At 42.9% G+C, this 27,897-nt stretch overlaps 1 protein-coding gene across 3 annotated transcripts in view; it reads left to right on the top strand.

Moving 5' to 3' along the window:
- The window catches only part of LOC137324451 (CAP-Gly domain-containing linker protein 4-like), a 223,485-nt gene that overhangs the window by 139,585 nt on the left and 56,003 nt on the right, over positions 1–27,897 (top strand). The window contains exons 10-13 of one of the 3 annotated variants that reach the window (XM_067988729.1): positions 4,602–4,682; positions 9,068–9,226; positions 14,336–14,479; positions 20,202–20,325. In XM_067988729.1, the coding sequence (XP_067844830.1) occupies positions 4,602–4,682; positions 9,068–9,226; positions 14,336–14,479; positions 20,202–20,325 (508 nt within the window). The remainder of the gene's footprint in view (positions 1–4,601; positions 4,683–9,067; positions 9,227–14,335; positions 14,480–20,201; positions 20,326–27,897) is intronic. The other 2 variants (XM_067988730.1, XM_067988732.1) reach the window with 2 other exon arrangements.

Below are 27,897 nucleotides of genomic sequence, written 5' to 3'. Positions count from 1 at the left end.
CAGTGTTTAGTTTGACGGGAGTGATTAGTGACAGTGTGCGTACTTCCAGTTTTCGATCGATGCGTGACGTCGTCCTGTGCATGCACCGGGCCACCCAATGACATCAGTAGTATGGCAGTAGACACAACCTTATTTAAGTGCAAGTTGTAGTTGCACTCTCGGTTATAAAGGTTCAGGATTTTGTTACACACAGCAAATAGAGGAAATCCTATCCCCATGATCAGCTATCTGATCAACCACTCTTAGCAACTTTTTTTGGACTTCATTGGAACAATGTAAGTGCAGGTAGTTGATAAATTTTGGTGGACTAATAAGTACTATCATGGATTTGTGAAAGGTAGGTCATGCCTGATAAACCTGATTGAATTTTTTGAAGAGGTGACTAAAGTAGTGGACAGGGGAATGTCAATGGATGTTATTTATATGGACTTCCAGAAGGCATTTGATAAAGTCCCACATAAGAGACTGTTAGCTAAGGTAAAAGCCCATGGAATCGAGGGAAAAGTATGGACTTGGTTAGGAAGTTGGCTGAGCGAAAGGCGACAGAGAGTAGGGATAATGGGTAGGTACTCACATTGACAGGATGTGACTAGTGGAGTCCCACAGGGATCTGCCTTGGGGCCTCAATTATTCACAATATTTATTAACGACTTAGGTGAAGGCATAGAAAGTCTCATATCTAAGTTTGCCGATGACACAAAGATTGGTGGCATTGTAAGCAGTGTAGATGAAAACATAAAATTACAAAGGGATATTGATAGATTAGGTGAATGGGCAAACTGTGGCAAATGGAATTCACTGTAGGCAAATGTGAGGTCATCCACTTTGGACCAAAATAGGATAGAACGGGGTACTTTCTAAATGGTAAAAAGTTAAGAACAGTGGATGTCCAAAGGGACTCGGGGGTTCAGGTACGTAGATCGTTGAAGTGTCATGAATAGGTGCAGAAAATAATCAATAAGGCTAATGGAATGCTGGCCTTTATATCGAGAGGACTAGAGTACAAGGGGGCAGAAGTTATGCTGCAGCTATACAAAACCCTGGTTAAGCCGGACCTGGAGTACTGTGAGCAGTTCTGGGCACCGCACCTTCGGAAGGACATATTGGCCTTGGAGGGAGTGCAGCGTAGGTTTGCTAGAATGATACCCGGACTTCAAGGGTTAAGTTACGAGGAGAGATTACACAAATTGGGGTTGTATTCTCTAGAGTTTCGAAGGTTAAGGGGTGATCTGATTGAAGTTTATAAGATATTAAGGGGAACAGATAGGGTGGATAGAGAGAAACTATTTCCGCTGGTTGGGGATTCTAGGAGTAGGGGGCACAGTCTAAAAATTAGAGCCAGACCCTTCAGGAGTGAGATTAAAAAACATTTCTACACACAAAGGGTGGTAGAAGTTTGGAACTCTCTTCCGCAAATGGCAATTGATATTAGCTCAATTGCTAATTTTAAATCTGAGATAAACAGCATTTTGCCAACCAAAAATATTAAGGGATATGGGCCAAAGGCATGTATATGGAGTTAGATCACAGACCAGCCATGATCTTATCAAATGGCGGAGCGAGCTCGAGGGGCTGAATGGCCTACTCCTATTCCTATGTTCCTATCAATAGTTTGTGAGACCTTTCTTACTAACCTGTCTTCCATATGAGCTCCTCCACCAATCATCTCTACTACAGTGCTGTGAGGCATCTTCAGAGCCCCTTAGGGTTGAATTTCTGTAGGAATTCTTATGATGGTCTACTGTAACTTTGGTGGAAGGCCCGCATAAATGTTGTTTCTTCGGTGTTTCCATGGATTTTCCGCCAAAGTTACGGCGGATGTTTGGGAAAGCCCAGTGGAAATTCAACCCCTTTAACTCAAAAGTATTATTTACAAACACCACATTCACATTCTGTTCATTAAAGCTGACAGGTGAATGAACTGTGTCACAAATCCTAGCTGAAGGTCGTACTGTGTAAGATGTATAATTATTGCTGACATTTTTGACTGGAATTGATATTTTTGTAATCAATGTGCAAAAAAAAAATGACTCATTTCCCTCTTGGCCTTTTGCAGCAGCTGCATAATTGGAGAAACAATTATGTCAAGAAAAGAACACAGTATTAAAAATAGTTTCAACATGTTTAATGCTTTTGCAATTTCTTAAAAGAACAACTATCCAAAGCATTCACTTTGGAATGCTGGTAAGAAGTTGTATTTTTGCAGTACACTAATATAATGGTAATATTTTTTGTAATATTGCATCTTCATTTGTTATACCCCTTGTGCAAGAAGAGCAAAGAAGTGAAAAGAAATGAAAGAGAAAAGAAGTGAAGGAGGAGAGGGCAAGGAAAAGCAATACATGCATGCACATGAGTAGATCTCCAACAAACAAACTCCTGACTTTATTTGCAGCAGCACTGTGCCAGTGGAAATGTGAGAGAGGAGAAATACATAGATTCAACAGGGGAGGGAGCTAGGGTGCAAGGAGAGGAAGATCTGGCTGAGGGAGGAGCAGAAAGAAACAACCTGCTGGGGAGGGGAAGTGAGATCCTATTTACACAGGGGAGAGAAAAGCTGCTTTTTATATTGAGTTAACAGCTGTGGTAGTGCTACTGGCTCCTGACGTGTGGGTTTCACATAACTGGTAGCATCCCCGAAGGCCACTGGCCGGGAAGAACTGTTTTTTAGCTGTTTTTTCCGATAGGTGTTCTTCGCAAATCTGGCAAAATTACTTTGGTGTTGTGGACAAATGTGCAGAGATGGGCAGGTGTAGTGAGAGACCCAGATCCTGCTAGGCAGATGGGAGGGAATGCAAGAAGAGAGGAGAAGGGGTTATATCTGGCTCTTCTGGGAGATGGGGGGATAGTTGCTGTTGGGAGTTGGGGGGCTTACTCTATAAAGCATCACATTCTCCTTGAGCAGTGCAACTGGAAGTTCACTCATGTTTTTAACATCAAGTTTAAAGATGAGGCAGCAGAAGTGTTGAAGACTTTGGCCCCTGCTTCCTTTACACTAATTCAAATTCCCTCTCTGTCCACTCGCTCAAGGTGAATCAGGAGAGTTGAGTTTCAAACCCCACCTCCTATTCACCCGAGACTGCATACTTGCACCTCTGCAACATCCCTGGTCAGCACAACTTCACCCCAACTGCTGCTGAAACCTGTACACTTGATTTTGTCACTTCTAGACTCGACTCCTTTATCATCCTCTTTGCTGGCCTCCCATCTTCCTCTCTTCATGAACTCCAAATTAAATCTGAGCCATCCATATTCTATCTTGCATTAAGTCACCCTTGTCCTCGCTGACTCCCATTGACTGCCTGTCCCTCATTGCACTGACTTTTAAAATCTTCATCCTCATTTCCAATCCATTCATGACCTTCCCTCACCCTATCTTGGCCACATCCTCTAGCCTTATGTCCCCTTCTGTACCCTTTGGTTATTCAGCTCTGGCCTTCCGTAAATTCCCCCTCTTCGCCCAGTATTGGTGACAGAGCCTTCAGCCACCTTGGCCCCACTTTCTGGAACTCCATCCCTAAACTCCGAAGCCTTTATTCTTCTCTCTCCACCTACTTAAAATTTATTTTTTGACTGAGCTTTCAGCATATCTCCTAACTCTCCCAGAATAGTTTGGGAACTTTTTCTTTTTTCCCTCTAAAATGCATTGGAATGTTTTTCAGTATTAAAGGTGCTATATGAATACAGGAAGATGTTGTTATTGAAGTGTTTGCTTTTAAAGAAAATATACATTTAGCAGGTGTACACTTAAGTGAAGTCGACTTATGATGATACTCTTTGTGAAAGTGGTTAACGTAATAAATTCTTGACCTCAACCAGTTGTTCTCCTCTCCAACCTTTGTTTGCTCAGTTCTACAAAGGACCTCATCAGCCTGACTATGCCAATTCTGATATAGAATCCAACCTGAAACATTAATCTATCCTTCTCTTTAAAACGCTGACTGACCTGTTATGCATTTCCAACATTTTTTGTTTAGTTTATACCAGGAAATGATGGGGGTAATTTTAACTTTTATTACGGGCAAAAAATGGGTGATTGCGAATTGGTAACCCATTTTACACCTCGCCTGATTTTATTTTCCATGGATATCAAGTTGTTGGTGGAACATGTTTCTGATCTGTTAATCAGTCTAAACCTGCGAATTTTAGAAATCTGGGTTTCCAGAATTTGTTGTTTATATTTCAACTATATTTTGAGATTTCCTGAATTTTTAGAATATTCATATGGGTACATTTTTCACGGCTGACTTCCTGGCACAGAGTATCAGTTGATGGCAGCATGGATTGCAGACTTGAGTGTGGAGGCAGACACATGCAATGTGCAACACTCCCGATTTTCTGGTGTTTATCTCTGGGAAATTGGGGGCATAACATATTTATGCTCAATTCTTCAATCTATGCTCTTGTAAGGCAAAACTCTGCACTGGAGCGCAGCCATACAAAATTTACCTTATAGTGTCTTCATGGCAGTATTTCGAAGCATTGATTCAAGTAAAAGCTGAAGTTAAATAAATGTATCATATGACTTGGATTTAAAGATTTGGCTTTTTAAAAATAATTTAATTCATTTAAAAATCTTCAAATACTTTTTCCATCAAAAGGTCTTCCTCCTTCCAAAAAGTATGTTCCAAAACACCCCATACCAGCTCAGGACATTACCGAACCTCAGACTGGAACAGAAGGTATACAGTGTGATATGCAATTGGAGTTAGATTTGATTCCTAATGTAAAAATAACCTGCTAACTGTTGTTAAAATATCTTTAAAATTAATCTTTGAGCTAATCTCTGCATGTGCTGTGCTAATTCTGAAATTCTTGCCTTTTTGCCAAAATTGTGACAACAGTAGCTTGGTTTCTGCTGTTTCTTTGGTTAGTTGTGTTTCTTAATCAGTTTGCCAGTATTAAGAGATTTGTAAACAATTTTACAACACCAAGTTATAGTCCAGCAATTTTATTTTAAATTCACAAGCTTTCGGAGGCTTCCTCCTTCGTCAGGTGAACGATGTGAAAATGAAATCCTCGAAATGAAATCGCATTTATAATTCACAGAACAATGCTTGGTGAGTACAGACAGTTTTTTCAACTGCCCGTTGCCAAGGCAATCAGTGTGCAGACAGACAGGTGTTACCTGCCAGGTCTCACAGAATATACAAATCACCAAAAAAAAACAACAAACAAAAAAAAAACAGAGATAGAGAGGTAGAAACATAGAAAAGACAGCAACTGACCCGTTATATTAAAAACAGATAACATTTGTTCGCTGGTGGGGTAACGTGTAGCGTGACATGAACCCAAGATCCCGGTTGAGGCCGTCCTCATGGGTGCGGAACTTGGCTATCAATTTCTGCTCGACGATTTTGCGTTGTCGTGTGTCTCGAAGGCCGCCTTGGAGTACGCTTACCCGAAGGTCGGTGGATGAATGTCCATGACTGCTGAAGTGTTCCCCGACTGGGAGCCAGTCGGGGAACACTGATTGCCTTGGCAACGGGCAGTTGAAAAAACTGTCTGTACTCACCAAGCATTGTTCTGTGAATTATAAATGCGATTTCATTTCGAGGATTTCATTTTCACATCGTTCACCTGACGAAGGAGGAAGCCTCCGAAAGCTTGTGAATTTAAAATAAAATTGCTGGACTATAACTTGGTGTTGTAAAATTGTTTACAATTGTCAACCCCAGTCCATCACCGGCATCTCCACATCAGTATTAAGAGAAGGTGACAAATCAAAATTGCTTAATATTTATAACTGCTGGCTTCCTCGATTACTTGTACTTTCCAATGTCTTACCGATGTTGTCACTAGACCTATTTAGTGTTATCAGGTCAAGTATATGGTAAGAAAAGTTTCATATAAGTCCATATGCTTTAATGTTGTGTGATACTCTTAAATCTTCATTTAACGTATTCTATACATGCTGGAGATGAACTGGCTGATCATTTTTTATTGTGAAACTCTTTCATTCACTTTCATTTCCCTCTTGCCTTTCTCTTCTCCACTTTAATATCTCTTTTCTACACTTATGTTTCTTATCCACTCACTTTTAACATTCTCTGTCCCTTCATTATTGTCTGTCTCACAACTCATTTTCCCTTTCTCTCCCAATTCACTTAAATCTCTCTCTCTCCCTTACTTTAATCTCTCTCTCCCTCACCTTAATCTCTCTATCTCTCCTCACTTGGCTAATGACTCCTGTCAGGAACCCGGGCACAGCTGCAGAGCTGGTCCACGAGGGTCATTCTATCACCAGAAATGTGATAGAGCAGATGTTCCGCTGCTTGGACATTTTGGGAGGAGCTTACAGTACAGCCCTGAGTGGAAATCCAGATTTGTGGTCGTCTGCTGCGTGTACCGTAACTTTGCCATCATGAGGGACCAGCCTTTACCACCACCTGGGCAACAAGAAGTGCAGGAGGAGGAGGAGTAGCATAAAGAAGAGGAAGAGTAGGAGTAACATTGATCACCAGATACCCTAGCTGCCATAAATCTCAGAGACCAGCTCATCAAAGAGCGCTTCACGTGAACCATCTCTCCCATCCCAAATACACCAACAGCTCCAAAATCTTTATCACCACCATCTTTACTACCACCATTTGATTGCCTTCCTTCGGTCCATCCTTATGGGTCTTGACCTCACTTCACTACAAATATAAACACCAACGTCAAATCTAGAATAAAAATCACATTTATCAAACAACTGAATTAGTGTCAGACAAGAATAGATTGGTGTTAGTGGGCTGTTCAATGAGGCAGTGAGGTTTTGCCCCACAGATGTTGTTCCACTTTTGAACTATTCTTACAAGTAATAATCTCTAATATTTACTGTTTCAAAGTTCTTGAATAGAAATATGAAATACTGTTCCCTTTGAATTTTCTTTTCCCCACGTGCTTTATAACATTGAAGTTAATGATCGTTTAATAATGTTTAGATGCAGCATTTCGCAAAACTTAATAAGAACCTTATCAGTTTAGCAGTAAACAGTTAAGCCCTGATTTTAAATCGGGCGGGCAGGGGCCAAGACGGATGGCAAACCGTCCTGACCTCGGCAGGGTGAGGCCCAGGCAATTTTAACTCCCATTTGCATACCTGAAACTGGCAGGAAGCAACACATGGCCAGCAGGCGGGAGCAGAATGTTGGGCAGCAGGAGGCCCCACAAGTAAAAAAAAAAGTTTACATTTTCCTGTTCAGGCCTTTTCTGGCCCGACTCCTCTTCCCGCTAAGTTAACACGTTAAAATATAATTTGAGCCCCAATGACATCATCGGAGTCTGATCTGCATATTTAAAGAAGGACCTCACTGGTTTCCGATGGATGTCCTTCCCACCTGTTCAGAAGGGCAGGTTAAAACAGCAGACTGTGGGAAGGGAGCCAGACATTGGTGGGCAAGTCTCCTGGGCAATTTTAATTGCTCGCCTGCCCAGTTTCCGCTGGTCAGGCAGGGTTAAAATCACCCGTTTAGTTTCAACGTGTATTAATCCAAATAAGAGAGGCATCTTCACAAGTGACATTGGAACATAGGAACAGGAGTAGGCCATTCAGACCCTCAAGCTGGTTCTGCCATTCATTAGATTATAGCTGATCTGTATCTTAACTCCATCTACCCACCTTGGTTCCGTAACCCTTAATACTCTTGCCTAACCAACATCTATCAATCTCAGTTTTAATATTTTCAATTGACCTAGCCACAACAGCTTTTTGGGGGGAGAGAGCTCCAGACTTTCACTACCTTTTATGTGAAGAAATGCTTTCTGAAATCAACCCTGAACAGCCTAGCTCTAATTTTAAGGTTATGCCCCCTTGTTCTGGACTCCCCCCACCAGAGGAAATAATTTCTCTCTATCTACTCTATCAACTCCTTTAATCATCTTAAACACCTCAATTAGATTACCCCTTAATCTTCTATACTCAAGGGAATACAAGCCTAGTCTATGCAACCTATCCTCAAAATTTAACCCTTTTAGCCCTGCTATCATTCTGGAGAATCTGCACTGCACTCCCTCCAAGAGCAATATATCCTTCCTAAGGTGCAGTGCGCAGAACTGAGCGCAGTACTCTAAATGGGGTCTAATGAGAGCTTTATATAACTGTTTAAGGTAACATTTTTAAATCATTCTTGGCTTTTAACAAAAGAAAATATTACACCAATAAATAATACCGCTGAAGAATGACATGAACTGTTTTCAAAGGAAATATAATTCCGATTCATATTTAATGATGTGTATGTCATTTGTAACTTAACTGTCTCTTCTTCCTATGATAACATTTTACAATTCTTCAATAACTCTTTCTTGGCACTCATGCTGATCTCTTGTTTCATCTAGTCCTATGTTGACCCAGAAGTGTTTGTTGACCGCCAGAATAACGGAGTGAAAAATCATTTTGCGTTAGTGTTTTCCTTTGCAAATGTAACCAAACATTAATTTACTCTTACACAGCTAATTAATTCTGAAATTCGTAAATGACAAGACATGACCTGTGGTAATTGTAGCATGCTTGGAAGGATCAAGTGACTTTACTTCCAAAGCTCTCCACCATTGGAGTTTTCCTCCAAAATGTCTGGATCTGTTGTAGACTAATTAATAGGGATTGGTTGCTATGAAAAGTCAACAACTCTATTACTGTTCTTTAATGCGACTACCAGGATGATAGAAGGCGAACTTGATGGACCGCGGTCTTTTATCGTCTAGCAATTCCTAGTCATGAAACATTTCTAAATCAAAGTTCATTGAAGAATCAAGACAAAAATAGGGAAGCAAAAGTGCCATTATACTGAAAAAGTGAAAAGGAATGTCCAAAGGTGCAAAATGAGAGATAGAAAAGGAAAGTATAGGTCGAGAACAAAATTAAATTTACATAAATCCTTCTCTGCAGAAAAAAGCTCTTCAATTAATGAAAACATAATTATTTGAATTTTATGTAACATTGCACTGTATGCCAAAGTATGATGACAGATCTATTGTGCATTTCTTGCCTTTGACTTCTGTATTTCTGAGACTTTAATTTATCTTGTTCTCTTTTCTCACATTCTTTCTTTCTTTCTCTCTGTTCCAACATATGCTGCCTATCCAGCCTCTCTGCCTGGGTCCTCCTGCTCCTCCTCCTCCTCTACCTCTTCAATAGAAAGTAGACAATCCAGACAAAGGCAGCCACCCACACGACAAAGGAACTTGGCCCGCTCAAAGAAGATGGCAACTAAACCAGTACCTGCCATCACCAGGACCACCACGGGTATTTATTTATATTCACTAAAGATAAAATTATTTTAACCATTTAATCATTACATTATTCCAGTAGAAGGAAATTGTAAGCGTTTAAACAATTCTTGAGGTTTTAAAAATTTATTTCTAGCAGTAAAGTAAAAGATGACTAGTTTTATCTTTTGAATTGACTGAGACCTACTGAACCAGCATCACAACACGTCAAGACAACTTCAATGGATTTTCCAATATGGAAGTGCGGTGCATGTAAAGTGAATTCGTTACTGACTAATATGCATCACCGTGGTACTTTTTGTGTTCACTGACTATTACCACTGTATTGTTTAAATAGTGTGGGCAGGACAACTGTGGGAATTATACTGGTTAGCCAACACAGGACATCACAAAGATTAAATGATGCAGAATTTATGGGCTTGATTTTAATTTCTGGGTGGGAATGTGACCTAGCAAACGACCGGTCTTTCTGGGAGCGGTAGCAGGGAGGCTGGCCGATTTTAACGGAGGACTTCGTTAGCATGCCATTTGCTGACTTCCCTACCAAAACAGCTGGGGCAGGGGAGGTCCAAGGTTTCATTGCAGAGTACTCATAAATAAGAGCTTATAAATCCAGTCATTTTTACATTGTTAAATGGCATTGTAAGATTATTTACAATCTGTGCAATTACTTTCAACAGTTGCTTTCTCACTGTTATTAATTTGAACATGGCTGGCGGGGTGCTGGGGGTAAATCCATCCCCAGCCTGTCCTGAGCTAGCTGTTCTCAGCCGGAGTGGCAGTAAGAGCATTACAACTGGTTCGGCACCCCAGGAAAATCAGCAGAGGATTCTGCTCCTGACCACAACTCCCATTGAAAGTGCTTGTAAAGAAGTTGAGGAAGGATAGTATCAGTCTTGGCTGTGATGCCTCCTGTGGTGAAATGGTCCATCTCACTGTGATGGCTCACATATGAATAATTGTCACTTGGATGAAGGATGGTCAGTGCTGGTGGATTTATATTCCAGCGAGGAATTTATGCCTTTTACAGTTTGGGCTGTTTCCCAACACCTTTGTTCATGGCTATACAGGAGTTTCCATAAGCAGACCAAGCCCCTTCTAACCGAAAACCAGCGTCTCCGTGGGCACGGTCCATGGCAGTGTGTGGATGGAGGTGATTCCCTGGCTTCGAGGTGGGAAGCAGGCCGGGGTTTCCTCTTGATTGAAGATCGAGGGAATGCCGAGATTGCCTCTTGATGAGAGATCGTGAGGATGCTGGGGCTGGGGATTCTCTGAAGATCGGAGGAATGACAGGGCTCGGGCCAAGGCCTGGGGGGAGCACTCCTGACCCACAAGGAGTTCAAAGACAGACAAAGTTTTCAAACTTAGCTGGGCCTCTTTTGTCCAGTTGGCTCCTCCCGCCTTGTTGCTGCTGCCGAGCAGCAGACATCACTGGTTTCCCCTGCGTGGGTCTTAAAATTATGTTGTGCTGCCAATGACATAATCGGGCTGTGACTTTTGAATCTTAAGTAGGCCCCTGCCTGCTTTTAGTGGGACCTGAATCGCTGCTGTTAATATTACGGCAGCCGGAAACACAGCGGCTTAGAGGTGGGATCTCGATTTTTAGGATTTTAACCCCTCTCTGACCTTTTCCTGCCTGTCGGTGGTGGGGGTTAAAATCGAGGCCATTGTGCGACATCCAGTATTGGTTGAACTGCATTTTCGTCCAGTTAAATATTGAGGAAGCTGAATCCATTGTCTTTGGTCCTCGCCACAAACTCTTGCCACTGACTCCATCCCCCTCCCCAACCAGACTGTTTGCAACATTAGCATCCTATTTGACCCCAAACTGAGTTTCCTATCCCATGTCTTTTCCATCACAAAAAATGCCCACTTACACTGTAACTTTGCGTGCCTCTGCCCATCTCTAAGCTAATCTGCTGCTGAAATTCTCATCAATGGCTTTGTCACCTGCAGATTTGACTATTCTGGTGCTCTCCTGGCCAACCTCCCTGTTAATTGTATGATTTGTATCAGTTCATAGAATCATAGAATCATAGAAGTTACAACATGGAAACAGGCCCTTCGGCCCAACATGTCCATGTCGCCCAGTTTATACCACTAAGCTAGTCCCAATTGCCTGCACTTGGCCCATATCCCTCTATACCCATCTTACCCATGTAACTGTCCAAATGCTTTTTAAAAGACAAAATTGTACCCGCCTCTACTACTGCCTCTGGCAGCTCGTTCCAGACACTCACCACCCTTTGAGTGAAAAAATTGCCCCTCTGGACCCTTTTGTATCTCTCCCCTCTCACCTTAAATCTATGTCCCCTCGTTATAGACTCCCCTACCTTTGGGAAAAGATTTTGACTATCTACCTTATCTATGCCCCTCATTATTTTATAGACTTCTATAAGATCATCCCTTAACCTCCTACTCTCCAGGGAAAAAAGTCCCAGTCTATCTAACCTCTCCCTATAAGTCAAACCATCAAGTCCGGGTAGCATCCTAGTAAATCTTTTCTGCACTCTTTCTAGTTTAATAATATCCTTTCTATAATAGGGTGACCAGAACTGTACACAGTATTCCAAGTGTGGCCTTACTAATGTCCTGTACAACTTCAACAAGACATCCCAACTCCTGTATTCAATGTTCTGACCAATGAAACCAAGCATGCCGAATGCCTTCTTCACCACCCTATCCACCTGTGACTCCACTTTCAAGGAGCTATGAACCTGTACTCCTAGATCTCTTTGTTCTATAACTCTCCCCAACGCCCTACCATTAACGGAGTAGGTCCTGGCCCGATTCGATCTACCAAAATGCATCACCTCACATTTATCTAAATTAAACTCCATCTGCCATTCATCGGCCCACTGGCCCAATTTATCAAGGTCCCGTTGCAATCCTAAATAACCTTCTTCACTGTCCACAATGCCACCAATCTTGGTGTCATCTGCAAACTTACTAACCATGCCTCCTAAATTCTCATCCAAATCATTAATATAAATAACAAATAATAGCGGACCCAGCACCGATCCCTGAGGCACACCGCTGGTCACAGGCCTCCAGTTTGAAAAACAACCCTCTACGACCACCCTCTGTCTTCTGTCGTCAAGCCAATTTTGTATCCAATTGGCTACCTCACCTTGGATCCCATGAGATTTAACCTTATGTAACAACCTACCATGCGGTACCTTGTCAAAGGCTTTGCTGAAGTCCATGTAGACCACGTCCACTGCACAGCCCTCATCTATCTTCTTGGTTACCCCTTCAAAAAACTCAATCAAATTCGTGAAACGTGATTTTCCTCTCACAAAACCATGCTGACTGTTCCTAATCAGTCCCTGCCTCTCCAAATGCCTGTAGATCCTGTCTCTCAGAATACCCTCTAACAACTTACCCACTACAGATGTCAGGCTCACCGATCTGTAGTTCCCAGGCTTTTCCCTGCCGCCCATCTTAAACAAAGGCACAACATTTGCTACCCTCCAATCTTCAGGCACCTCACCTGTAGCTGTCGATGATTCAAATATCTCTGCTAGGGGATCCGCAATTTCCTCCCTAACCTCCCATAACGTCCTGGGATACATTTCATCAGGTCCCGGAGATTTATCTACCTTGATGCGCGTTAAGACTTCCAGCACCTCCCTCTCTGTAATATGTACAATCCTCAAGACATCACTATTTATTTCCCCAAGTTCCCTAACATCCATGCCTTTCTCAACCGTAAATACCGATGTGAAATATTCATTCAGGATCTCACCCATCTCTTGTGGTTCCGCACATAGATGACCTTGTTGATCCTTAAGAGGCCCTACTCTCTCCCTAGTTACTCTTTTGCCCTTTATGTATTTGTAGAAGCTCTTTGGATTCTCCTTTGCCTTATCTGCCAAAGCAATCTCATGTCCCCTTTTTGCCCTCCTGATTTCTCTCTTAACTCTACTCCGGCAATCTCTATACTCTTCAAGGGATCCACTTGATCCCAGCTGCCTATGCATGTCATATGCCTCCTTCTTTTTGACTAGGGCCTCAATCTCCCAAGTCATCCAAGGTTCCCTACTTCTACCAGCCTTGCCCTTCACTTTATAAGGAATGTGCTTACCCTGAACCCTGGTTAACACACTTTTGAATGCCTCCCACTTACCAGACGTCCCTTTGCCTGCCAACAGACTCTCCCAATCAACTTCTGAAAGTTCCTGTCTAATACCATCAATGGGGTTAATTGTATTCAGGTGGTGGGTACCGATGGGGGACTCTCTTGGATCCTTTTTATAGGAGAGCTTAGCTAGGGTGTGGGGTGTGTGCAAGAGGAAATTCCGTGAATAAAGGCTTGGAAGCAATCAAAGACCAGGCTGTAGTATTCTATTCTTCACCACATGGCTATCCAATTTTAACATCCCATCCTCCATGCTCTGTAAACTTAAGTTCATCCAAAACTCTGCTTCCCGAATCCTCTCCTGCTTAACCATCACCCCTATCGATGCCAACCTATATTGGCTCCCAGTCCCCCAATGCCTCAATTTTTATCCTTGTGGTTCGCCCCTCCCTATTTCTGTAACCTTCTCCAGCCCTACAAACCGCAACCCACCACCCCCCCCCCCCCACCCCGGGAAAAGGTTCTGTTACTCTGACTGTGGCCTCTAGTGCATTCCCCTCCGCGCTTTGCCCCTACATTGGCAGCTGCACCTTCAGCTGCCTGGCTCTGCAATTCCCTCCCTGAACCTCTCTGCCTCTCCACATCACTCTCCTCCTTAAAACCTATCTCTTTGACCAAGCTTTTCATCACCCCTCCTAATATTTACTACTTTTGTTCGGTGTCCATTTTTTGATTATGTCTCTGTGGAGGGTCATGGGAAGTGTTTCTACATTAAAAGGTGCTACATCAATGCATGTTGCTGTTGATGATGTCGACAATTGATCTCTCAACGCAAGTCATTTCCCCCTTTTCCACAGATCTGCTGTCTTCCATTTTAACCATCGCTATTTTTAAGAATCCTATAAAGACAGAAATTTCTGCTTCTGTCACAACAGGGAGGGGGAGAAAATTGCTGGGAGGAAATAGTAAAGGAAGAAATAATAATTAGTAATGATGTTAAAATACAATTTAATTTGGCTTTCACATTTTGATTGTTTAAATTAGGTTTGCGGAAACGAGCTCCATCTGTTGGCAGCCTGGACTGTGATGAGACTGATAAGACAGATATACAGATTGGAGATCGTGTGGTCGTGGTTGGGCAGAGAAGTGGAATGGTACAATTCTACGGGAAGACAAACTTTGCACCAGGTAGGTAAATTGGATTTAATAAAATGAATAAATCTACATTTGCTATAAATAATTGAGAATACTCATCTGTTTTCTTTAAATCATTAGTAGATCTTAAAGGTTATGTTGCCTATCCTCTTTCCTGTTCGCTTAGCATGCTTCCCCGAGGCCTTGTCTCTGATCTTTGCCAGACCTGCCACTCTGCAGTTGTACCTTTTCTCTCCTGCTGAACTTTGTCCTACCTCACCATTCCCCAACCTCCCTGCCACCACCCATTCTTTTCTCTTGCCTTTCCTTCTCTGGGTGTCTCTGCTCTCCCCAAGTCTATCAGCCGCTATCTCCCTCTGCCCTCTCTCCTATGGAAAAGGTATTTTCTCCGTTGAGCTCACCATTCTGGTGCACCATTGGGCCAGGGCCTCCTGTCGATTTGTCAGCCCTAGTATGTCCGTTAATCTTTCCTGCACAGCCTGAGGCCTCTTCTGTGATCTTTGTCGGTAAACTTGCACTTAATTTCTGAAGGCATAGTGAGTCCTTATAATGCAAATAACAGGTAGGGTTTCCAGCCCGAAGGGATGGACGGTGATTGGGAAAACGGACTGGAAGTCTGGGGGCAGAAAATGGGAGGCAGCAGGCTGGAACTCGACAGTGCAGGAGTCATGCTGAGACCATGGCGAGAAATGGGAACAGGAGGCTTGAAAGCCGGAGTAGGAGGTGAGGGGAAATACTGTGGGTGAATAAATTACACAGTTTATCTGGAACAGGCTAAAGGCCTCAGTAGGCAAAAATAAATAAGAATCCAGAAAAAGTGGAAACAAACTCACAGGCAGACCTGAGTGACCCATGCCACAGTGGCACTGGTGGTGGGAAGCATGTAACTGCACTAAGGCAGGCAATGAGGCTTTTCCTTTATTTGAATTGTTGAAAAAATATTAACATACAGGCGTAGAAATTGAATAGCACGGTTTGCCAGTGCGAATTGGGCACGGGGAACACTCTCTGTGCCGGAATGGGTAGGCCGAAGGGCAGATCAAAATTGTGCCTTGGGCCTCATTTAAATTGGATCAATGAGCTGCGTCCCCAGGCAGCTCGCCGGCAAAGTGAACATCATTTTCAGGCAGCTGCGATGCTAAATTGTGGTGGTGGTTCATGGTGCTATTGAGCATATCCTTCAGAAATGATGATTCTACATTTCAAAGTGGAACCTATACAATCTTGTATTTTATCAGCAGTTTTGTAGACAGAGGCCTTAAAATTCCTGGGTTGGAGGAGAGTGGAAGTCAGTATTTGTTTCTGTGTTGGAGCAGGAATTTAGGGCGTTCCTAGATTTCACCCTAAATGTGACATGTCAGAAATTCTGGCTGGTATCAGGCCAAGCTGAAAAAGTGCCCGGACTCTCAGTTGTAGAGATATGTAAATCATGGAGTTAGGACAGGAAAATGTTTACCACCCTAAATTCTGTGACTTCCACCTTCCCATGTGCCCTTCTAATTGTATGCCACTATATAACAAATGCATTTGTCAGGATTTGCTCATTAAGGCAGATGTGGTTATTTGCAGGTATTTGCAAAATTCTTGCATCATTTTATTCAGGTAGCCTTCTCCTACATTCTCCATTACGTTTGGAGAGCTTTGTATTTAAAGGGAATTAGAGAGCAAGTATTTGAAGGTTGAGAAATGGGATTCCCATTGAAAAAAGGGGAGGAGCAGGAGACTCTAAAGGAATCCAGATTAATCGGGCAGCATCAGAGGAGAGCCAGACCATTCCCGCAGTACCCACCTAGCAGAATGTATCAACCCAGGTGAACTTGGAAGATCTTTCTCAGAAGACTATGCTTAAGTTATGAAGTTTTGGAAGATGCTGTTTGTTACTGCAGCTTGATGTGCAAAGTCCACAGCACAGACAGGTTTGACTATTGCAGAGAAAGAGATCACAGCTTTGAACTTTTATGGTACATGCTTAGTCCATATATCCACAGGGGACTTTTGCCAGATCACCCAATTCACTGTACATTTATGCTTTCTTTATCAGTGCAGCTAGGTTTAAACACTTTGACAGTGATCCCTGACAGATGACTGAGTACGCAATAACTTTTTCAGAATCGCTTGATTTCCCCAGGGTTGTGGGGACTATTGATTGGACCCATGTGACATTGTGTGCCCCAAATGTATACCATCATATTTGCATCAACTGCAAAGGTATTTATTCCCTTAATATGCAGGTCATTTGCAACCAGAGGCACAGATTTATTTCAACAGCAGGGTAAAGGATGGCTGTTGGTCGATAAGAGATGCCCACTACTCCCATAGCTCATGCTGCCTCCTAGTAGGACCACCAGTGCTACATTGAAGCACACTGTACTATTAGAATTGAGCAAGTCATCGGGATGCTTAAAGGAGAGTGCTTGGATAGCACTGGACATGAGTAAGTGTCAAGAACTGCTTTACAAATTTTCATGGCATATTATATGCTTCATAACCTGGATCTCCAGAAAGGACTGATGGTGGATGGCCAGGAAAACGCCAGCAAGCCTGATAATGACACTGCTGATGCAGAACACCGGGCCCATGGAAAACATTAATTGCTTGACATTATTCAAATACACACTTTGTACCTTATAATATCTACACAGATGATTGCCAGTAATATTGTTCACTAAAGAATAAAACTAATGACACATTTGGTGAATTTTCTAAAAAAATTTGGGCATGTTTTGTTGCCATCTGTGGCATTCTTTCTGCTCTCTCAACGCATAGACTTCCTAGCTAGAAGCGAGTACATTTTGGTGAGTTTCTACTCAAGGCAGGAGGAATGTGAAAAAAAGAAAGAACTTGCATTTATAAGTGCCTTTCACGACCTCAGGAAATCCCAAAGCGCTTTACTGCCAATGAAGTACTTTCTTGACGTACTTTCTTGAAGTGTAGCCCCCATTGCAAGTTAGGCAACAAGGCAGCCAAGCTCCTACAAACAGCAATGAGATAATGATCAGATGATCTGTTTTAATGATGTTGGTCGAGGGATAACTCCCCCTGCTCTTCTTTGAATAGTGCTATAGGATCTTTTACATCCACCTGAGTGTGTAGCCAAGGCCTCGGTTTAACATCTGAAAGACGGCATCTCCGACTATGCAGCGCTCCCTTGGTACGACACTGAAGTGTCAGCCTAGATTGGATACTCAAGTTTCTGGAGTGGGACTTGAACCTACAACCTTCTGACTTGGAGGCGAGAGTGCAACCGCTGAGCCAAGGTTGACGAAATGGTGAACTGCCTTAATGTGAAAGAATCATGGGAGCTGCCTGGATAGTGAGCATGCATTAGGTGGTTCTGATTGAAAAACAGGTGAACAGTCAGAGTGAAAACCTTTCCTGTTGAGGAAGTAGATGATATCTTTTGGATAAGATGTTAAATGTTGTTGAATGTTCACTATTAAAAAGTTAAAGTATAGACTGCCAGGTGTATTTGTAGTGTTTATGTCACAACTGTTAATTAAAAACAAATCAACTGCAAGGAATATTTTACATGTCATAATGATATCTTGGGTTCAGGTGATAATGGGTTCGTTCATAGGTCAGTTATTCGTACTAGAAATTGCTAATGTAGTTATTCTACTGCTAATAGCAAACAAAGTTGAACAAAATAAATTGTTATTTAATAGATTTTAAAATCTCTAATGGAAAAAGGATTAATCAAAGCTTTTTCCTTTATGAAGTGTCAGCCTTGGCTCAGTGGTAGCACTTTCGCCTCTGACCCAGAATTGTGGATTCAAGCTGCACTCCAGACACTTGAGCACATAATCTAGGCTGGCACTTCAGTGCAGTACTGAGGGAGTGCTGCACTGTTGAATGTTTTGTCTTTTGGATGAGATGTTAAACCGAGGCCCCATCGGCACTGTCCGTTGGACTTAAAAGATCCCATGGCACTATTTGAAGAATGTTCTGGCCAATATTTATCCCTCAACCAACATCACTAAAACAAATTATGGTGGTCATTTATCTTATTGCTGTCTGTGGGAGCTTTTTTTGTTGTGCCACATTTCCCTACACTACAAGAGTGATTACACTCCAAACGTACTTAATTGACTGTGAAGTGCTTTGGGACATCCTGAGGTTTCTAAACGTGCTATATAAATGAAATTTCTTTCTTTTACTATCTTTGGTCCATATCAAAAAAGAAAAGTCTGTGTCCTGATTTTCCATGTATTCCTCCAGCCTGATCTTATTCCTCTGATAAAGTGTGGTCAGTATCAGATGAGACAAGTTCATTATTACATTTATCTCTGTGCCAGACCTAGACTGAAAACAGATTTCTAGAGGGCATTAGCAGTAAAGGAACACTTTTTTTAAGTCACCATGAGAATAAGTTTTCTAAAAAAACCATGCCATTCTACACTGATAGTTCATTTCTAAAGTACTGTTTGAGTTTATTTATTAAAAGATTTATTTAATTCAGTGTTACAATAATCATGAGAAAAACAACAGGAAAATATATTTACAAGTCTGTCACGAAAAATCTTTCAGCCTTTTAAATTTTAAATTTGTTATCGTACTTAAGATCTGAATATTTCCTTCAAACACAATAATGCAATAAAAACTGATCAAAAATATGTTGGCAGGTTGGTACACATTTTCATTTGCTTCATTAAAATCTTTGAGGTTGAATGCTGAGATAATAATAGACTAGAAATCAGAAGATTCCTACCCCCAAAGAGTAGTGGATATGTGGAAAATACTCCCAGCATAATCAGTTAATGCTGCGTCACTTAACTCTTTTAATAAGAGCTGGATTAAAATCTGTTGAAGATTACGATTGAAGGATATAAAGATAAATTTAAGTGATCAAATACTCTACGGAAGATGATGGTTTCAGTGGTGCTGGAACCATAGGTTAGTCATCTGAATTCAATTAGTCAGAGTTGTGGGTTGTAAGACTGATACCCTAGAGATTTGATTAATTACTTTTGTGGATCACAGAAATTTTGCAAAGCTGAATATTCTTGAGGTTTAACTTATAGTTGGTTGTTTGAGTAGGTCGGGTATAGGGTACATTGTATATGATCTATGTTTATATTTTTAAAAAAATGTTCTTACAGATTAATTGCACCCCATGCGCATGTCTCAATTTGGAGACCTGAGGCCGGTCCAAAATTGGCCTCAGGCTTCATTAATATTATTTGGGTGAGCTGCCGTCGCCTATCATGCCACCACAGGCAGCTAGCCCATTTTAAGAAAATGAATATTGGGCCATTTGCTTCACCGACAGTGGCCTGTAGATAAATCCCGGGGGGTGAGGTGGAGCAGCGGTTTGGGTGGTGGGGAGCGATCGGAAGAATTTTGGAGTCGGGGAGCACTCCTGGCTCCACAGGGGTGAATTTGAAAATGCTTTGTTGGCTTAGGCTGCAGCGGCTGCTGATGAATCCTGTATGGAGCTGGCCCGGCTCCTGCTCTCTGCCCATCACTATTCAGTTTCCCAGAGAGGGCCTTAAACAGGCAATCGCCCCCTCATTTACATACGTAAGGGGCCTAATGCCTGTTTTAGGCAGTCACCAGGGATGCCTGAAAAATGGCCAGCCCCCTCTATTGAATGGGACGTCTTGCAGGTGTACTTTGGTCCCCAAAATTGGCCCTTGTTGCGGCCATTTTATGAGGTTCAATTTCTACCCCATGACCTTTAAATTCTGGCCAGATGTGAAGATAAAATCAAGTGTTATTTGTACTATGTAAGTCTTACTCATATGTAATTTTGCAGGTTATTGGTATGGGATAGAGTTGGATAAACCCAATGGCAAGAATGATGGCTCTGTAGGGGGAGTACAGTATTTCACCTGTCTGCCAAAACATGGAGTGTTTGCACCTCCATCAAGAGTTCAGAGGTAAGAAACATAAATTCTTGATTTGGGACTTTCTTTGGGCATGCGTACAAATAATAAATGAAACAGATGGGTCATGAAATTTAAAAAAAATAATATATATATAATACGATGAATAGGAAATTCGACCAAGGTGACCTGTACGGTTTAAGAAAAAAATTTAAGATATTATTTCCCCATCACCACCACCCACACATCTGTTGAAGGGATTTATGTTATGGTCCTGTCCATCCGTTCACTTTGGAGTTGTTTCCTCACTGTTTAACTGTTAATAAGAACATAAGAAATAGGATAGGAGTAGGCCATACGACCCATTGAGCCTTCTCCGTCATTCAATAAAATCATGGTTGATCTTCGACCTCAACCCCACTTTCCCGCCCAATCCCCATACCCCTTAATTCCCTTAGAGACCAAAAATCAATCGATCTCAGCCTTGAATATATTCAACAACTGAGGATCCACAGCCCTCTGGGGTAGAGAATTCCAAAGATTCACAACCCTCTGAGTGAAGAAATTTCTCCTCATCTCAGTTCCAAATGGCCGACCCCTTATCCTGAGACAATGCCCCCTAGTTCTAGATTTTCCAGCCGGGGAAACAGCCTTGCAGCATCTGCCCTGTCAAACCCTCTCATAATCTTATATGTTTCAATGAGATCACCTTTCATTTCTAAACTCCAGAGAATATAGGCCTATTCTACTCAATCTCTCCTCATGGAACAACCCTCTTATCCCAGGAATCAATCTAGTGAACCTTCGTTGCACCGCCTCTAGTGCAAGTATATCTTTCCTTAGGTAATGAAACCAAAACTGTACACAGTACTTCAGGCGTGCTCTCACCAAAGCCCTGAACAATTGCAGCAAGACTTCCTTACACTTGTACTCCAACCCCCTTGCAATAAAGGCCAACGTACCATTTGCCATCCTAATTGCTTGCTGTACCTGCATGTTAACTTTCTGTGTTGTGTACAAGGACACCCAAATCTCTCTGAACACCAACATTTACTAGTTTCGCACTATTTCAAAATATTCTGTTTTTCTGTTCCTCCTACCAAAGTGAATAACCTCACATTTCCCCCCATTACACTCCACCTGCTACCTTCTTGCCCACTCACTTAACCTGTCTATATCCCTTTGCAGACTCCTTGGGCTCAATTTTAAAAAGGAAGTGTGGGGGCAGGGGGGCTATGAAAATCGGGGAAATGAGGAGCGGGAAACGAACCCGGCTCCAACACGCTGACTTCCGCGTCTCACAAAGACTCATCTGGGTGTGCGCGCCGTTCCCGAACCCGGAAGTCCGGCGGGACGATATTTAAAGACATTGAGGTACTTAAGGTACTTTATTTCTTACATATTAGGTAGTTAAAACGATTTTCAACTTACCTGGGCGGCTTTCCCATGGCTTCCGAGTCACGCCTGGTGAGGGCCAGACCAGGCAAAAATAAAGTAAATAAATGAAATAAAATAACATTTCACAATGTAAAAAAATAAATAAACCTACCTTTGAAATGATGTCACCTGCACCCCCCTGCTCCGATGTCTGATGTCTTCCTCTCCGATGTCTCTGCCCCCGATGTCTCCCTTTCTGATGTCTCTTCCCCACCGATGTGTCTCCCTCTCCGAGGTCTCCACCCACTCCCTGCTCCAATGTCTGATGTTTCCCCCCCCCCCCCCCCCCCGATCTTTGTCCCCCCCCACTCTCTCTTTGCCTCCTCGGCATTGCAGCTCCTGTCGGCTGCCGGGCGCGCAACCCTGAAACTAGATTAATGAGCATCAATTATCTTGCGATTGCTTGGGGAAAGGTAAGTGTTTTATTTTTCGGGTTTGCCGTGCGCCCATTGACCACCCCCCCCCCCCCACCCCACGCTGCTACCCCGCCACCCTTTTAAAATTGAGCCCTTTGTCTCCTCCTGATAGCTTACTTTCCCACCTAGCTTTGTATCGTTAGCAAACTTGGGTACATTACACTCGGTCCCTTCATCTAAATCATTAATATTAGATTGTAAATAGCTGAGGCACCCTTAATATTGTAGCTGGGAGAGAAAAAATTAAGGTAATGGTTGCCTGCATTTTGGCTGTTCCTTTAGAAAATGTGATCACTTCTGTGAAATTCAAAATTCCTGCTATATTTTTTTCATTATCACTTCAAAACAATAGACGTTTTCTAATTTACAACAATTTCAGGATGTAAGCTCACATCATCAAGTGTATGAATTACTTTACCAAAATGTTATTTTGGAGAAAATCAAAATAGCTGCTTAGACTGTGCCATATTTTCTAGTTTTGCTACAAAAGCTGCAGCAGGCTTTGGCAGGTTGCCTCTAAATTCAGTATGTAAATAAATAACTACTGTATGCATTCCCCAAGAGAATTAATCTATAGAAATAAAGTTGGCAATAAATACTGTACAGACTTAAAGATAACATCAGTAATTCCTTGATGAAATTGCACCTGGTTTAATATATTGTCATGTCTTTGTATTTTGTGGATTATTTTCTAGATGAGACTCTCTTTTGGATATTGATATTTTCTTCTCATTCTCTTCCTTGTGATATCCCTGGATGAAGCACCATCCTTGGCCAAGAAGGAGGACTGATGGCCTGCTCTGAAGCCTCTACACGGTGCTGCTTTGGCTTCTAGGAGGCTTCCGAGCAATTTGGGCCATATTTTTGTTCATGTACCCTACTTCCCTTTGGCATCCATCCAGCACCTTCCAATAATGACACAGCTAAAACTGGTAACTTAATAAATAGGAAAGCATGGGCAGAAACTCATATTCTGCCACTTTATGGCACAGCTGGTTGTGTCGTATCGCACAACCAGGTTTCTCCCAATTTCACTTTGAAACTGGCTATTGCAAGGGATGTGAAACTAACATGTAGATTTCCTTTGAAAACTATTTTGTTCCCTACATTCAATTGTCTCTGTCATACTGGTTTGCAGTTTCAGCTCAATAACTTGTGAACACATTGACAGATAGCCACCAAGTTTAATACAATTTCACCATTATGGGGATTGATTACAAAAATCAGGCCAGGATAATGACATTTAGGTTGTTTCACAATGTCAGCAGAATATTGTTTCTAGTGCCATGGCGACTTCAGAAAACTTTGAAATATTTACTGATGTTTGTAAAATTTAATATATAATGACTTAGAAATTGGATCATCCCGAATTGGGGTGCAATCCCAGTACAGTGCTGGCTGCACGTGCCTAATGAGGCTGGCGGCAGGACCACGGCAAATTGGTCTGCCGATCTCGTTGGCTTATTACTGACGATTTGCAGGCATCAGTTGCGACCTCAGAGGCAGCTCGCTGGTCCCTGGGAGCAGCAAGATTGGCTGGCTCAGACACCAGCTGAGGTCGTTATAAGTGTCCAGGGTGGAGGAAGGCAATTGGAGGGAGGAGTAAGTGGTGGCTCTTGCTCCTCCTGGCTCCACAATAAGGTTAGTAAAAAAAAAGTTCAAACTTACCTTTCTGGTGACAGCTCCCAGCAGTCCCTTTAAGGACCGCTGCCAAGCAACTGAAGAAACTGATTCACATGATGTGGTCATGCACTATTCAATTTTGTAAAGGGGGCCTCAAACAGGTGTTAGGTTCCCTATTTGCACATGCAAAGGGCTTACGGCCTGCTTCAGGTATGCGCGCTGGACAACTACGGAGGAGTCTTCACAAATATGGCGGGTGGTGCACTTCCGGCACGGAATGAGCATGTACACCACCCGCCATATTGGACCCGTATGTGCCCATTTGACACCAGTAATACGTGGGTAGTGTGATCCAATTTCTAGGCCAATGCTTCCACTCAAATAACATAGATATGTAACTATAGCACAGTGTTTGTTTCTCATTTTAGAGTCATCTCAACATAAGGTGAATGGGTCTCCAAAGTACATTGTAATGCAATAAAGTCACTGTATACTAATCATAAAAATATCAGCAAGCAAAAACATTTGTGCTGATTAGTCATATGTATATAAAAAGTCTAGTCATCAAAATTAAGGAATTTAGATTTCACGAAATGGTGATGAGCTGATCATCAAGAGTACCTAGATCTAGATCTCACCAATAACCTGCTCACTGATGCTCAGTTTGTGTTCCACCAGGACCACTCGGCTCCAGACCTCATTACAGCCTTGGTCCAAACATGGACAAAATAGCTGAATTCCAGAGGTGAGGTGAAAGTGACTGCCCTTGACATCAAGGCAGCATTTGACCAAGTGTGGCACCAAGGAGCTTAGTATAATTGAAGTCAATGGGAATCAGGGGGAAAACTCTCCAGTGGCTGGAGTCATACCTAGCACAAAGGAAGATGGTAGTAGTTATTGGAGGCCAATCATCTCAGCCCCAGGACATTGCTGCAGGAGTTCCTCAGGGCAGTGTCCTTGGCCCAACCATCTTCAGCTGCTTCATCAATGACCTTCCCTCCATCATAAGGTCAGAAATGGGGATGTTCGCTGATGATTGCACAGTGTTCAGTTCCACTCGCAACCCCTCAGATAATGAAGCAGTCTCTGCCCATGTGCAGCAAGACCTGGATAAGATCCAGGCTTGAGCTGATAAGTGGCAAGTAACATTAGCGCCAGGCAATGACCATTTCCAACAAGAGACAGTCTTACCACCTCCCCTTGACATTCAACCGCATTACCATTGCCGGATCCCCCACCATCAACATCCTGGGGGTCACCATTGACCAGAAACTTACTAGGACCGGCCACATAAATACTGGGGCTACAAGAGCAGGTCAGAGGCCGGGTATTTTGTGGCGAGTGACTCACCTCCTGACTGCTCAAAGCCTTTCCACCATCTACAAGGCACAAGTCAGGAGTGTGTTGGAATATTCTCCACTTGCCTGGATGAGTGCAGCTCCAACAACACTCAAGAAGCTCGACACAATCCAGGACAAAGTAGCCCGCTTGATTGGTACCCCAATCACCACCCTAAACATGCACTCCCTTCACCACCAGCGCACCGTAGCTGCAGTGTGTACCATCCACAGGATGCACTGCAGCAACTCGTCAAGGCTTCTTCGACAGCACCTCCCAAACCCGTGACCTCTACCACCTAGAAGGACAAGGGCAGCAGGCACATGGGAGCAACACCACCTGCATGTTCCCCTCCAAATCACACACCATCCCGACTTGGAAATATATCGCCGTTCCTTCATCCTCGCTGGGCCAAAATCCTGGAACTCCCTTCCTAACAGCACTGTGGGAGAACCTTCACCACACGGACTGCAGTGGTTCAAGAAAGTGACTCACCACCACCTTCCCAAGGGCAATTAGGGATTGGCAATAAATGCTGGCATTGCCAGTGACGCCCACATCCCATGAACGAATTTTAAAAAAAGGTCAGGGTACGCTTGGTAATCAGCTCATCCCAATTTGAAATTCTTTAAATGGCAAAATATTCTATCTTACATATTACAAGATTTTAAAAATGCAGCATTGTATTTAATTAGTCTCTTATTAGCAGCAGATCAGGATTTTTGAAACTTGGTAATATGAAGATGACAGTGAAAAACAAAGTACTTTTAGTATAGCACAGCAAGTTCAGTAATGATATTTTTGTATTTCTTAGTGGCACCTGGACCTTAGTTTAAAGCAACAATAACACTTTCAGTGGCAATAGGGTAAATTTTAATCCCAAGAATGGGTGGGCTGGGGACGGGTAGGAAGGTAAAAATTGTAAAAAAAAAGTAAAACCCGACCCCAACCCACCTCCTACCCACCCACTTCTGGTTTTAACGGAGGAGGGTCGAGGGGCGGGTGACCAACCCGATTACGGGAGGCGGGTCGGTCAGTAAAATCTTTTTAGGAGGATGCGGGCCTCCATTTTAACAGCGTTTTTATTTTTGACCCCTGGTGGCCGGGATTCCCGGGATTTCTGCTTCATGCCACGGAAGATGCTGCTGCAAGAAGGCCCAGATCATTGCACTGCTTGTGGGTCAGGAGGAGCGGTGTGTTTCCTCCAGACCCAAAAAGCTTACCTGCCGCGATCTGATACGCAATCAGCCAATCGCTCCCACGATCTCCGCCCCGCCCCGCTCCCATGATCTCCGCCCCGCCCCGCTCCCACGATCTCCGGTCCCTTCCCCCGCGATCTCCGACTCCCATGTGCTCCAACCCCCCCCATGACCAACCCCCTCCACCTTGATGACTCCCGCCGATGTGTGTTGACCCTGATGACTCCCACCCATGAGCACTGAGCCCGATGTCCGACTCTGATTAGCACCGAGCCCGATGTCCGACCCTGGTGAGCGCCGAGCCCGGTGACTGCCAACCTTCATGACTGACCAACTCCACCCCTCACCCCCGATCTAAGACTTACCTTCCGGCATCCGCTCCCTGCCTGCTCACTCATCCAGCTGATAGCCAGCCTGTTAGTTTGGCTGGCTGTAGGGCGGGAAACCTACCGAAAAATATTGAAAGACGTCCTTACGTCAAAATTGTAAGGACGTCCGGGAAACCTATACTTCCGGGTTTCCTGTCTGGAAATCCCCCCCCTCCAACTCCTCTTAACAGCCCGACGTCAAAATTTACCTCCATGTATCAGTGGTCCATGATATTCTTAAACAATATCAAAAATAAATATAATGACCCAAAACCCCAACAGAACATCGGTTTCAAGTGCTGTTTATTACATTGCATATGATTGAGATTGGGGGTGAGTTGGGGGAAAAGGACTGGATAGTTGAACTCTTGTTGTTTGTAACCATTCTTCCCTGGTGAATCCAGCAGTATATATTGGAAACATATTAAGTTCAGATTCAAGTATTTATTTGCATTATTCCACTGTTAGGAATAGCACTATGAATCTGCATTACATCAGGGCAAGTAGCATAAATAAAATACTGCCAACATAAATTCTTGTAAGTGTAGGCGGAGGAATTTCATCAGCATTACTGACAATTTTTTTCTAGCTAATTTGAATCAAAATCCATGAGCCAGAAGATTTGTGACCAAAACATAGAGCAATAGAGCCTCTTCAATTAATGTGGTTTTATTAAATTGTAATTTATTTGTGATTTTTGTAGTTGTTCTTTGTATTTTTCCTAAAGTATAAAATATATTCATATGGGGGGAAGGGAACTATGCTTACTGATGTGAAAACATAAGAAATAGGAGCAGGAGTAGGCCAATCGGCCCTTCGAGCCTGCTCCGCCATTTAATAAGATCATGGCTGATCTGATCCCAACCTCAAATCTAAATTCATGACCAATTTCCTGCCCGCTCCCCGTAACCCCTAATTCCCTTTACTTCTAGGAAACTGTCTATTTCTGTTTCAAATTTATTCAATGATGTAGCTTCAACAGCTTCCTGGGGCAGCAAGTTCCACAGACCTACCACCCTCTGAGTGAAGAAGTTTCCCCTCATCTCAGTTTTGAAGAAGCAGCCCCTTATTCTAAGATTATGCCCCCTAGTTCTAGTTTCACCCATCCTTGGGAACATCCTCACCGCATCCACCCGATCAAGCCCCTTCACAATCTTATATGTTTCAATAAGATCGCCTCTCATTCTTCTGAACTCCAATGAGTAGAGTCCCAATCTACTCAACCGCTCCTCATATGTCCGCCCC

The sequence above is a fragment of the Heptranchias perlo genome, chromosome 8, assembly GCF_035084215.1.
Source record: "Heptranchias perlo isolate sHepPer1 chromosome 8, sHepPer1.hap1, whole genome shotgun sequence".
In the NCBI taxonomy this organism is placed as follows: domain Eukaryota; kingdom Metazoa; phylum Chordata; class Chondrichthyes; order Hexanchiformes; family Hexanchidae; genus Heptranchias; species Heptranchias perlo.
This window is presented reverse-complemented; position numbering and strand designations above follow the sequence as displayed.